We start from the raw sequence: 14,473 nt of genomic DNA, 5'->3' as shown, positions 1-14,473 counted from the left end.
TGCCCCACAATAATTAAAACTTACTTGGAAAATGAATTCACACAGAAAACTCAAGAATGAGCAGGGCTTGGTGGAGCACACCTGTAATCCCAAAGGCTCAAGAGGCTAAGGCAGGAGTATTTTGAGTTCAAAGACAGCTTCAGCAAAAGTGAAGCGCTAAGCAATTCAGTGAAACCCTGCCTCTAAATAAAATACAAAATAGGGCTGGGGATGTGGCTCAGTGGTTGAGTGCCCCTGAGTTCACTCCCCAGGAAACCCCCCCCCCAAAAATATTCAAGAATGAGATGATAATAAAAAGGATTACAGAACCAAAGTAATGAATAAAACATTATAGAATTACTAAATACAAGAGAAATGGCAAGGAAAAGACGACCGACACATTGTTGAAACTAAAAAAAAAAAAAAAAAAAAAAAACCGCTACTAAAAGACTTGAAATAATCACAATAATGAAAATATAAAGAAAACAAAACAAGCCAGGTGTTGTGATGCATGCTTTCAAACCCAGCTACTAAGGAGACTGAGGCAAGATCCCAACTTGAAGGCCAGGCTGAGTAGCATAGTTGACCCTGCATCAAAAATAATAATGGACCATGGAGGTGGAGTGTATTTCAGTACTACAGCAATTGCCTTGCATGCACAATGCCTTGGGCTCAATCCCCAACACTGCCAAAAGAAAAAAAAAAAGACATGGAGTGGGGGTGGGGGTGCTAGAAATGTACCTCAGTGGCAGAGCACTTGTCTAACCTGCATGAGGCTCTGAGCTCAATCACCCTATTTAAAAAAAAAAAAAAAAAAAAAACTATTAAAAAAACTACAGAAAACAAAGATAATCAAACATAAAGATAACTTTTGTCCCTGTAGTAGAATCCAATAAGGGGGAATAGAAGATATAATCAAACATAGAACTGTACAAATTGAAAAAGAATTCTAAAACTTCTTTTATATTTAACACCCAAACTGATGGAAGAAGGCAAGAGGGAAAGGGATAGGAAGGTGTATCTGTAATCAATTCCAAAGCAACAGCAATATTCCAGGCCCATTGTCTTGGAAATTGTGATCTACTGATTCTATATATAGCCAAGATACAGCTGAAAAACTAAGCAAGAAGACTCCTTATTATGGAAAACTCAAGAGAATACAGGTCCTAACAACTTCTTTCAAAATGATACTTAAAAGCAAAATTCAGCCAACGTAAGATATGAAAGAAAGAACTTATTGGAGGAGCTGTGGCATAGGACTGGAAGTAAACACCTAGCAAATAAATCTAAACACAGAATGCCCACCATACTCAGAAGATTATGGTTAAAAAAGGATATCACAGAATTTTTTATGGGAAAATTTTAACATAAAATATCTTTTAAAACATACAGACTGGACAGCAAGAAAAGTGAAATGGACACAGGCGGCCTTTCATAGCAGGAGGTCGATACAGAATTTAAAGCATTCAATGAAAACAAAACATAATAGTTTGACACCAAACAGTAACTAACATGCAGAACCCCTCCCTTGTTGACAGTCCCTGACTCTCACAAAAATCATGATCTTTCCCCTATGTTCTAATAAATGTAGTCTTACTTCCCAGCCCTGAAGTGAACATGGCCAGTAAGATAGATCGGGTCTATTTAGCCTTTGACTGCTTTAGGGCTGGGATGTGTTTAAGTCAGCACAATAAAACAGAAGAAAAATTGTATTCATGGAGACAGCTGGAAATATTCACCTCACTCTTAAAAAGGTTCTCATCTCCCTGGCTTTAGATATTCAAGTGTTAGGCCATAAGCTTTGAAAAACTTCAGTAACCTGCAGTGAGGACTGAAAAAGCCAAAAGAATCACCCAAAAAAGTCAACAATGCCCTGTCACTGCTGAACTGGCTATTGTTAAATTAACCCATCTTGGGCTAGGCATGGAGGCTAATACCAGCAACCCCAGTGACTGAGGAGGCTAAGACAGGAAGATCACTAGTTTGAGTCCAAACTTGGCAATTTAGTGAAGTCCTGAGCAACTTAATAACAGAACAGCTAAAAGGGCTTGGGGATGTAGCGCCCTTGGGTTCAATCCCCAGTACCAAAAGGAAAAAAAAAAAAAAAGGTAAACATTAACCAATCTTTAGAAAATCCTAATCTCTAAACTTGGACAAAATAATAAACTTGCAATTGCTTTAGCCACTCTAAGCCCCTCTGATTTGAGAATTCCATTAAGAGCTAAAAGCAGGGCTGGGGCTGTAGCTCACTGGTAAAACACTTGCCTCCCATGCATGAGGCACTGGGTTCAATCCTCAGTACCACATAAAAATAAATACATAAAAAGATATTGTGTCCATTTACAACTAAAGGGGGTGTGGGGCATAAAAGCAACCAAATTAAAATAAGATAGTCTTACATCTTCAATGTCTCGTTTGTTTTGTAATTTCTACTATTAAACGTAAAGATATCTTTAAGGAATTATGTTTTCTGTAAGGAAATTTTATTTGAAGTTCAATAATACCAGTTTTACTTCCATTTAGCTCATTTTGACAAAAATAACTTTTATCTAACTATAGCTTTTATCTATCTATGCACAGAAAATCTGGAATGTTTACTTAGCAGTAATGATGGCTATTTCTGATGGTGGTATCTTGAGTGGGTTTTTTTGTTTTATAACTTTAATTTTACAAATGCTCTGCCCTTGTTTAATTCTCTATAATTATATATGGTTTACAAAAAGAATGAGCTAAATGAGGTAGAAAGAACAGTTATTCACCAATCTCACTTCTTCTTATTTGGAATATAAACAGACATTTTCAAGCTTTCTGTGCAGTTACATGTGGCCACTGTATGACACTTCTAGATCCAGTCCTTAATAGCCCCAGCTATTTAGTGGCCACACTGATTTATTTAATACAAATGAGCACAGTAGTCATGAAAGCAATATTTTAAAGAAGACAGAGTCACAAAAGAGAAGAAATTTAAGTCCCTGATTTATATCTTGGAGGAAAACTGTCAATCAAGAATGCCTATTTTGAACTTAGCAGTGAATAAAAAGTAAACATGGTATAAAACCAACTTTAATTTGAATTATACTGGGTTCGGAGACAACTCTACATAACAAATCATTTCTGTGTGTCTTTCAAGTGAAGCATTACTGTCCATAATTCTAAACCGTCTTTTCAGGGTTGTTTATATAGTGAATAGGCTCAGAAAATACTGTGTCTACCACAGGTGCAACAAGCAGCCATGTTTTCACCTTTAAGCATGAGAAAATGTCATCTGGCCCTTTTTCTGTTGTTGCTCTATGAATTAGGCCTTGGAGAATGGTGCAAACATGTTGATACTCTGGCTATTTCTTTGTTTTAAGTAATTAATTATCCTTCATCTCTGACCCAGAATTCTCCTGTGTCCCAACTAAATATCTCACAAGAAGAGTAAATGTTATGCCTCTTTCACAGTTGGACAGTTTGTTGACGAGAATGTGATGCTGTTAAAGACACTGCTCTCTGGAAGAAGAGTAAGGGTCGTGAAGCCAACTATAAGATTTGAGGGAAATCTATAGTAATGAGTAGCAAAATGTGAGATATTTTATGGCCAACCAGGAAATAAATAGAATTTTATCATATGGTGATGAGAAGAAATTGAAGAGATGATTATAGACTGAATATCAGAAAATACATTTAAAGGCCAGGCGTGGTGATGCAGACCTATAATCCCAACAGCTTGGAAAGTTGAGGCAAGTTCAAAGCCAGCCTTAGCAACTTAGTGAGACACTGTTTAAAAATTAAAAAGGCAGGGGATATGGCTCAGTCATTAACTACCCCTGGGTTCAATCCCTGGTACCAAAAAATAAAGGATTCTTTACCAAAAAAATGCAAAAAATATGTGACAAAGACTATACACGGCCTACAGAGCCCAAAATATTTACTATGTGGTTCTTTACAGGAAAAGTTTTGACTACTGTTATGTCAAATGCACATCTTTATCCCCAAATGAGAAGAGCATCACATACAGAAGTACTAGTGGGATATATAAATCATTCATCAAACCATATCCCTTTCCTGGGTGGTCTAACAGAAGCAATATAGAATTCCAGGAGAACAAAGGAAAGCCACAACTTTGGAAAAGGATGTAAAGGCAGCAGAGGTATTAAGAGATTCAGTATCTCAACACAGAAGCCCTGCAGAACCAATAGGAACAAAAAAGGCTAAGAGAAACTGAACACTTATGGTGAATTACCACCATGATTAGTTATTGCTCTTATAGTACCAAATGCATGATTAAATCCATTGCACAGACTGAAGGTACTTGGTAAGTAGGTTGTCTTTGGACATTCTAATGCCTCTGTCATACCACTTCTACCTAAGGGTCAATATCAGATCACACCAAGTGGCAAAGACTCCAATATGTCTCAAGTATTCTCACAGAAGAACCTAAACTCCCTTGCCATCTGAGGCAAATAGCTATGTCAAGAATTTAGTGCAAATGCCTCATCTTCTGATTTCCAAAACCATCACTATTTGTCGGAAAATCAGATCTGTGATATAATCACACCTATGCCAGCAGTGTTGGCTGATAAGAAACACACACACACAATAAAATTCAAAGACCTAATCAACAAGTAAACTCTATGGGAAGAATTCACAATGCCAAATTCCTCTGGCAAAGAAAAACTGTTTTCTCCAGGCTCGCACCATTAAAAAGGAAACAAAATACCTTAAGTGAACGCAAAATTTTGGAGGCTACTAGTGGCTTACTTCGGTATTCTATTTAGTCTTATATCAGCTATCCTGCATCTTTGTTTTTTTTTTTCCCTTGGGGGTGGGGGGGGAGAGAAAGAGAGAGAGAGAGAGAATTTTTTTAATATTTATTTTTCAGTTTTCAGTGGACACAACATCTTTATTTTTACGTGGTGCTGAGGATCGAACCCAGCGCCCCTTGCATGCCAGACTCGCGCGTTACCGCTTGAGCTACATCCCCAGCCCTATCCTGCAGGCTTACTGCAGTAAACTGTAGCACACACTTTGAGGACTCACAGACCTCCCTGCGCTTTTGAGCTGCAGTTTTCCATGAATGATGATTTTGCCAAATAAAACTGCTTATTTAACAAAAAAAAACTCTTCATGAATCAGGCCCTTCTTAGCTAAGCAGTCATCTCATCTCATTTTGGCCTTTCCAAACACACCCTGGACATTCTAAAGTGTTTTAAGTTCTGCCCTTTCTTAGCTCTCTACATATGCAGAAGTTGAAAGCTTCATCTTGAGTGCAAGATTTCAAAAGAGTAAGAACACAAAATAAGAAACAGGTGCCAGGTGACTCTCAAAGCTGAAAACTTTTAAAGGGACATAGAGTAGTAATGACAATGCATTGATTGAGTCTTATTTCTCCGGGTTACAGAAGAAATTAGTCTAATTCTCTCCAAAGAGATTAGTAACCCTAAAAGAGATATCCAATCAATCAATCTTCCAGGTGCACAAAACACTAATCAAAAAGCCACAAACCTTCACCATAACAGAGTTTATGATGGAAAAGGTGTCTATATCTGTTGCCAGTTGTTAACAACAAACTGGAATTAAGGACAAGTAAGGGTAGAAGATAAATCCCATCTCATTGTAAAAGGGCACAGATGGATTTCTGGCATATATATTTGGAACTGAGTGCATTTATACAAATAGACAGTCCCCAACTTAAGATGGTCCAACCTGTGATTTTTAAACTGGTACAAAATCTTTTCACAATACTCATTTCACAAAAGCAATACTCAGTTAAAAAAAAAAAAACATACTTTGAATTCTGAATTTTGAGCTTTTCTTGGCTAGCAATATGAGATACAATTTTATCTGGCCATCCTGGGCAAAGTCAGCAAGTAGCAACACCCAGCCAACTCTACAACCACAAGCATAAACTATACAGTATACTATACTGTGTACCCCTAAACTGTGATGTTCACCATTAGGTACATCAAATGTACTCTTGACTTTTCAACTTACAACAAGCTTGCTGGAATGTAGCCCCACCTGGAGTAGAGGAGCATCTGTAATACAATCACTAATGGTGACTTTTTCTATAAACTAATACTACACTTCTGACACAACATGGATTAACTGACGATGGGGAATAGAAAGATTAGTCTGAAGACGAAATGAACTGCTACAAGATTATCAATGAAATAAATAAACGCTCATTTCCAAATAATGATACTTATCCTTTAGAAATAAATTCTTAACATTTCTGAACCCTTCCCGAACTTAGTTCTGTGGCAGAGCTTCTTTAAACATAAGAACAGGAAATTTAAGTTAGAATAACTCCATTTTCTTCTAACTACCATGAGTTACTGTAAGTTACTGACTAATAGTCCTTTAGCCTTCCCATGAAAAAATAGCTTAATCATTTTTTAAATTTGCAAACATTGCTTTTTTCCCATGTTTTTATTGGTGCATTATAGTTTTACATAATGATGGCAGCTTAATCATTCTTTTTTAAAAAAAAATTTTTTAGTTGTAGATGGACACAATACCTTTATTTTATTTGTCTTTATTTTTATGTGGTGCCAGGGATCAAACCTAGTTCCTCATGTATGCTAAGCAAACGCTCTACCACTGAGCCACAACCCAAGGGAGCTTAATCATTCTTAAAAAGTGTTTTTTAATAGCTTCAAATTGAAGTGGTTTACAAGTAAAGTTGGTTCTTTTAAAACATTTTAACAAGTATGGAACAACAGAGATGACTTCCTTATAAAAGATCACTAAAATATATTTCTAGTGATTTCTACTACAGTCAAAGAAACTGTTAATTTTATATACCACTTTGCTACTTAAGAAAAATAAAATTCTATTTTGCAGTTGTGACATATAAAACAGGAAATATTTATTTGATCTCTGCCCTAAGCTCCTGGTACAGAGCTTTTCTAAAAACCTTCTAATCCCTGAATATTAGGGATAAGAGAAATACATTTGTTATTCATTATTATATGCCTCCTTTCAACCACATTTGAGTTCATGCTAATGATTCTTTTTTATGCTAATGACTCTTATTGGTTGGATGATCACCAGAAAATCCAACCATGTATTGGAAATTTCAGTCCTACCCCTGGGCCCCTGGGAAGAGGAGAGATACTAGAGATTGAATCCAATGACTAATGACCAATGACTTAATCAATAAGGTGATAGCATGAGACCTCTATTTAAAAAACTTAAAAACAGTGGGGTTTAGACAGCTTCCAGGCTGGTGAATATTTGGAGGCACTAAGAGGGTTACACATTATGACAGGACATGGAAGCTCTACATACTTCCCCCATAAATTGTCATATGTATCTTTGCCATCTGGTTGTTCCTGAATTACGGTATCTTTAATAATATACCAGTAATAGTAAACGTATTGGGCAATGAGTACTGGTGGCCCAAGCCTGTAGTCCCAGCAATGGAGGAAGCTGAAATAAACTGAACTCAAGTTCAAGGCAAGCCTAGACAACTTAACAAGATCATTAAAGATGAAATTTCCTTCTTCACACTTTATAATGAGTCCTACCTAAGAATGTGCAAATCATGATCTTAAAAGCTTAAATAAAATCTCATGGTGTCTCTTACTAAATTTACTAATTAAACCAACCCTGCCATTTTTAATTGGCAATTCAAACGACAGACACAAGATAGATCCCCACTATTGCAACATTATCACAAAAACAGTTCCATAACAAAGTCAAGATAAATGTGTACTTGCTGCCTAAAATCAAATATATGTATTTATATATACATACATATACACATACATACATACATAATAACTGTCCTAAACTTAAACATAAAGTTATATTTATTATTTTAATCCTAACAGGAAATCTAATCCTAATACTGAATACTGAAAAATTTTAAATGTTTACCTCAAAAAAGGCACAAACAAAACTTGAACCAAAAGGTATTTAAATAATTATACATTAGCATGCCCCAAATCCTAATTATTTAAAAATGTGAAAATGTTGTGATGTGCCGAAATATTTTCAAAAACTAATTTATATCAACTATATAAGAATACTCTTTTCTATTTAAGATGCACTTTCTAGCCTCCTTCCATTCAAACAATTAATAAATAATACACTGGCAATATGTTCCTAAAAGAATCATAAATCAAGTATGATAATTCTACAATATTCATTTTTAGTTTGTTAAAAATTAACTATATCCTTTAACCTAAGTAAAATATATGCAGAAGACAAGTCAGAAGACAGATTAGTATTTAGGCAAGATTTTAGCATTTCAATTAAAAGACAAAATATTCTCAAACAAATAGTGTAACATTTGGCCATTAGAAAAAAATAATAAACCATTAGCACGACTAAAAAAAGAAAAACCACCCAAGAATATACAAGACTTCAGATCTGTTCTATTATAAAAGAGAAAACCTGATGAGATAATTACTTACATGTGAAGTAATCAGTTAATGATATATAGCAACAAAGTATTATTGCTGAAGTCACCTAAAGATTTCACAAGACCACAGTTAACACATGCAAGAAATCACTCTCATGCTTTCAATCAAGTTGCACTTTAAATTTTCAGTCACAATGGGTAAAACCATATTCACAAATATGGCATTATTTTAAGCCTATTCTTTGGTTTTAATACTCTTTCATTTGTCAAAAATTTTCTGTATTTCAATGTCTCAATTTAGGCATCAGAATCTTATCTAAATAAACAAAAATTTTTTATTAAATTGATGTGCTACATATTTAGCAACAACAAATCCACTTACTTTTTTCTCTTTCTCATGATGTTTATCCTGAGAGTGAGAGGAAGAATCACTTAAACTTTGATCATATGACCTATTTGATCCCCGTTTGCTCTTTTTCTAAAAAAGAAAATATATATACATATGTGTATATGTATATAAAAATTTTAAATAATTTTTGTTAGATTTAAACTAATTCAAGTGTAAAATATTTTAAATGTCTGGTAAAGTTTTTTAAAAGTCACTATTTCAATTTATATAATCCAGTTTAGACATCATCCATTGTTATAAAGAAAAAACTAACCCCAAATTTAACATTAATGCCATATTTTTGTATATTTATTAAGTTGTGTGAAAATAGATTACCTATTTTCAATGTCTGTCTTAAAAATATATATTTCAATCAAAAGAGAAAATGCCATTGTTAAAGAAGGATGCCAAGACTAGAAGAATAGAAAAGTAAATATTTGAAGAGTTACTTTATGCCACTACTAAAGCAAGAAGCTTTTAATCTTATACTTCCAGTATTAAGCAATATGGTTTTCTAGAAACTTATCTTTACAGTTCATTAAGAAAAAAGTAAAGGAAATGTCAGTATTAGACCCATGCATTTTTCAAAGCATTACTAAAAGCATTATACATTTAAATAAAATTAAAATATTTACACAACTGCATAATAAAGTACAAAGGCAAAACTTATTTGGGGTGTTTAAAAATTATTGAGACTATAATTAGTTTAAACTAGATAAAAATGACCATAAAAGAAATGATCTATGCAAATAATTTATGATCTTATTAAATTATTAAACAGACTTCTTTCCCAACTAGCAAATGGGATAACTTTCTGTCAATAACTAGCAATGAGAAAATTCTATTTGTACAAACTTCAAAATCCATTTCATTATTTTTATATTTTTATCTGTACCACACCTCATTTAGAAAATAAAGATTCCAGCATGGCTTAATACCCAGAAGCAAAATTTTCAATTTTACAATCTCAAAATTTCTCTTGAACAGTTCGTTAATTTTTATCAGTCATTAAATCAAAGCCTTCACATCAAATAATAGAGATAAACCTTTAGGTACAGTCATGTGTCACTGAAAAACTGGATACATTCTAGGGAATATGCTATTAAGTGATTTTCTCATTGTACAAATATCAGACAGAGTACTCTTACACAAACCTAGATGGTACAGTTTCCTACACACCTAGGCTATATGGTATAGCCCATACTTTCTAGACTATAAACCTGTACAACATAATACTATACTGAATACTAATGCTAAGTATTTGTGTATCTAAGCGTATCTAGACATGAAAGCTAAGGTAACATTACTAAACAAATACAAATTTTTCACTTCCAATATAAACTTATGGGATACCACCTTATATGTAGTCCCTCATCATTATGTGATGACTTTAATGACTGTATTTCATATGGATGAAATACAGAAAACTGGAGATATGCATTGTTCATTTCATAAGACAGGAGCCCCTATTAATGTTATTAATATGAAAGGAAAGGGGCTGGGGATGTGGCTCAAGCGGTAGCGCGCTCGCCTGGCATGCGTGCGGCCCGGGTTCGATTCTCAGCACCACATACCAACAAAGATGTTGTGTCCGCCGAGAACTAAAAAAAAATAAATTAAAAAAAAAAAAAATGAAAGGAAAGAGGAAGAAAGGAAGGAAGAAGCAAGCCGCATTCTTGAGAAAAAGGTAATAATAAACCCTAAAAGAAAAACAAAGGTGCCTTAAAACTTCAGTGTATGAACGTGTAAAGACTGAGAAAGAAACACTTGGGACATTAAAGAAATACTGATCCTTCAAAGGAACATGAACATAAATATGAAATGATTAATCATATATTACTACCAACTCAATCATGCATGCTAATTTTAACAGCAAAGACTGATTAAATCTAAAACATTTCCAAAGTTGGACTTAAATACATTTTTTAAGGTCAAAAAGCCTTACTTCAATTTCATTATTTCCTAGTAAATAAAAATGAAAATAAATTTAAAATGACATGGGTAACAGTAATGAAACAGAAAAACGAGAAACAAGTGAAAAGAAATCACAAAAGGATAATGACACACCAAAAGTCAAATTAACTGAAAATAATGTAAGAGTTCTATACAAAATAATTTTTCTACAGCAAAATTTGCTATCAAGTACTTATATATATTGTAAGTTAGAATATTCTAGACTATTCACCTTTACAAAAGAACACAAGCAGAGCAAAATCTTTTTTAAATTAAATCTTCTCATTTCCAATAAAGAACATGCTAAACAAATTAATCATAAGCAAAAATTGAGGTAAAAGAAATTTCTTACACTTTTTTAAAATAATGGTGTCACTCTATTGTCAAAACTAATTGCTAAGTATTTTAATATTAAATTCAAAACTAATTCTTACCAGCTTACTAAAATGGTATTTACAGTAGCCACAATACTGGACGTTATCTGCACCATTACCTTCTTCTTCACATAGAAGTCCAGCAAATTGAGCACTGAAAATAAAGTCCAGGTGCATGGATTAAAAAACAATACAGCATAAAGAAATGAACAAAATTTACTCTTAAATATAAGATGTTTATAAGGAATATATCTTCTAAGATAAAAGGCTTTATTCTAGTTGTGGCAAAGTACATCTCACTCCAACCTGCAACTGATCATTTTTTAAAGAGTATGTATAGTTACAATTTAAAATAAGCTCTTTAGTACTTGGAGGCTGAGGCAGGAGGATCCCAAATTTGAGGCCAGCCTGGGCAACTTAATGAGACCCTTTCTCTCAAAAAATAAAAAGGTCTGGGAATCTAGCTCAGTGGTAGAGCACCCTTGGGTTTAATTTCCAGTACTGCAAAAACTAAGTAAATACCTAAATGAATAAATGAAAAAATAAGTTCTTCATCTCTACCAAGGATGAAGATGTATGCATATTTATTGCTACCAAATAGACATTACGTTTGGCACAGGGGCTAGGATGTAGCTCAGTGATAGAGTGCTTGCCTAGCAAGTGCTAGGCCCTTTGTTCAATCCCCAGCACCCAAAAAAAGAAAAAAAAAAAAAAAAAAGAATAAATAGAGACAGACAGACAGAAGAGACATACAGACAAAGACAGAGACACAGGCAGGCACAGTACAGTGTGCCTGTAGGCCCAGCTACTCAGGAGGCTAAATGAAGTAGAAAGGTCAGGAGAACCCAGAATTTTGAGATCAACCTGGACAACACTGTGACGCCACATTTTTAAAAAGAAAAAAACTTTAGGATAAATTACATCCTACTTCATAATTAAGAATTCAGTTTACTTTTTCAATCTACATCAGAAGTACAAATAAAGCCCTTGCCTCTCTAAAAGGATGAAATGATATATCTAGCCCATGGATGCAAATTGAATATGTTTAAGAGGAAAAATTCATTCACCCAGGACTAAGTTCACAACTCTTGAAGGGAACAGTGACATAGCACATAGACAAGATAAACTTAAGTTGTGCTCTTCAGCCAAAATCAGTAGAAGAAATGAAACTGAAACTTATGTTGTTTATATTTAAAAAAAAAAAAAATACAAAATACAGGGCTCTGGGGTGTCTCAGTTGTAGAATTCTTGCCTGGCACCCACTAGGCCCTGTGTTTGATTCTTGGTGCCAAGATGTGCTTGTGAGTGTGTGCACCCCCCCCAACCTCGCCACATACACACACACACACACACACACACACACACACAATGCTAGTTTACAATGACAACTCTTGTCAATTTGACCTTTCACAATTTTAATACTCCAAAATCACAGTATTAAAATAGTTTTCATACCCAAAAAGGGAATTTCATCTTTGAAAAATTAGGCATAGTAATAAAGATAATTTATAAAAATCTTTTCCCCCCCTCAAACAGCCTAGAATATACTTTGTATATCCAAATACTTAAAAGCTCAAGAAATGAGCATGTGCCTACATTAACCATCAGGCATAAACGGATTATTAAAATTAATAAGTATGTGGATTATTCCCAAACATTTTTTAATTATTATGTAAAATATTTGGTTTTTAATAATTTGTGTCCTTGAAATTTGATGATGTAAATGTGTGAGAGGCAGCCCACATAACCTCAAAAATGAAATATTAATATCCCTTGAAACAAAGAAGGTGAATAAGCACCATGAATCCTTACTAATATTTCAGACACTGTGCCAAGTCTACCTATATCAGCTCATTTCATCCTAATTACAAATCAAAGGGTATGTGACCAATACCAATATTTTAAACAAGATGAAATGAGAGCTTAGTGTACATTAGAACCCAGGTCCACTTACTGCAAATTCTCATTAGTAAATATAGTCACTTATTAGAATTATCTTTAGTACAAATAAGTAAATAAGCATAAAAACTATTCCAATAAAACTTACTGTAACTAATACTTGGATACCTAAGTTTTTAACTTATAACTTTAATAACAAGTCGTTTACCAATTGCTTTTCTACACAATGATGGAAATGTACTCACCAGGTTACATGAAAAGCTTGCCGACATCCATGTTTATTACATGTCATGCAAGCACCAGTGGCTGCTTTGCTTTCTCTTCCTTGTTCATCACAAATGTAGCATGTCTGAAGGCAGAGGAAGAAAAACAAAAATAAAACCAAAGTCATATAATGCTTACCATTAGTCTGATTTTTGTTTTTTATTTTTTTTTAAGTTGTAGATGGACACGATACCTTTATTTATTTATTTTTAGGTAGTGCTGAGGATCAAACTCAGTACCTCACACATGCTAGGCAAGCATTATACTACTGAGTCACAACCCCAGCCCTGTTTGTTTTTTTGAGGCAGGTCTTGCTACGATGCCCAGGCTGACCTCAAACTTGCGATCTTCCTGCCCCAGTCTCCTAGACTGGTAGAATTATTATAGGCATGCACACTAACCTGAACTAGCCAACTTCATTCATGCTTTACTGTGCTGTCTTCAGAAATGAAGGTCAGGTTTTACTGTCTAACCCACTTGACTTCTAAACATGAATATTTTTTTCTGGACAGTAAAACATAAACAATGACATACTAATAGTCCTACTAAAAAAGTCACTATAGGACTGTCTTCAATAGCCTCAAAAACTCTGCCAACGGGCTGGGGTTGGGGCTCAGTGGTTGAACCCTTCCTTGCCTAGCACATGTGACGCACTGGATTTGATAGCGCCACATAAAAATAAATAACTAAATACAGGAAGACTCTTCACAAGCACCACGGACAGGACTAGGACAGTCTACTGCACCCTATTTTCACAATACCTCCTCATCAATATAAAACAAGTGATTCCTGTAACAAGAGTACAACAAAAAAAGTTTACCTTTCCTCTCTGCTGGAAATAAGCATATTTACAAGGGACCTATATAGATGAGCAAGATTACATTCCAACTCTCCACAAAGATTCCCATGGTCTTTAGAACCAGCGATATAATATGTTGTAGTGGGAGGAAGATACTTTAGACTTAGTAAATCAGAAACACCCCAAAGATTTGCTTGTGAGGAATTGTGTCAGTCAGGTACAGTGGCTTCTAATCACAGCTACTCAGGAGAATTGCATGTTTGAGGCCAGCCTGAACAACATAGCAAGATTCTGTGTCAAAAGACATTTTCAAAACAGAAAGGACTGGGGGTATTGCTCAGAAGTAGAACACTCCTGGGTTCAATCTCTAGTTACAGAGAGAGAGAGAGAGAGAGAGAGAGAGAGAGAGAGAGAGAGAGAGAGAGAGAGAGAGACAGTGAGAGCGCGAAAGATGTCCCAAGAGG

At 34.5% G+C, this 14,473-nt stretch overlaps 1 protein-coding gene across 11 annotated transcripts in view; it reads right to left on the bottom strand.

Moving 5' to 3' along the window:
- Positions 1 to 14,473, bottom strand: part of MLLT10 (MLLT10 histone lysine methyltransferase DOT1L cofactor) — a 199,945-nt gene that overhangs the window by 106,610 nt on the left and 78,862 nt on the right. For 10 of the 11 annotated variants that reach the window (XR_014022418.1, XM_081297164.1, XM_081297155.1 and 7 more), the window contains 3 exons: positions 13,192 to 13,295; positions 11,108 to 11,201; positions 8,715 to 8,810 (listed from right to left, as the gene is read on the bottom strand). Coding sequence is in view for 10 of the 11 variants with exons in the window: in XM_081297164.1 (XP_081153290.1) it covers positions 8,715 to 8,810; positions 11,108 to 11,201; positions 13,192 to 13,295 (294 nt within the window). In the remaining variant the exon portion in view is untranslated. The remainder of the gene's footprint in view (positions 1 to 8,714; positions 8,811 to 11,107; positions 11,202 to 13,191; positions 13,296 to 14,473) is intronic. The other variant, XM_081297161.1, reaches the window with a different exon arrangement.

Source organism: Spermophilus citellus (assembly GCF_964194105.1).
Source record: "Spermophilus citellus genome assembly, chromosome: 6".
Classification (NCBI taxonomy): Eukaryota; Metazoa; Chordata; class Mammalia; order Rodentia; family Sciuridae; genus Spermophilus; species Spermophilus citellus.
The sequence above is the reverse complement of the archived record's forward strand: the minus strand, read 5'-3'. Positions and strand labels throughout refer to the sequence as shown.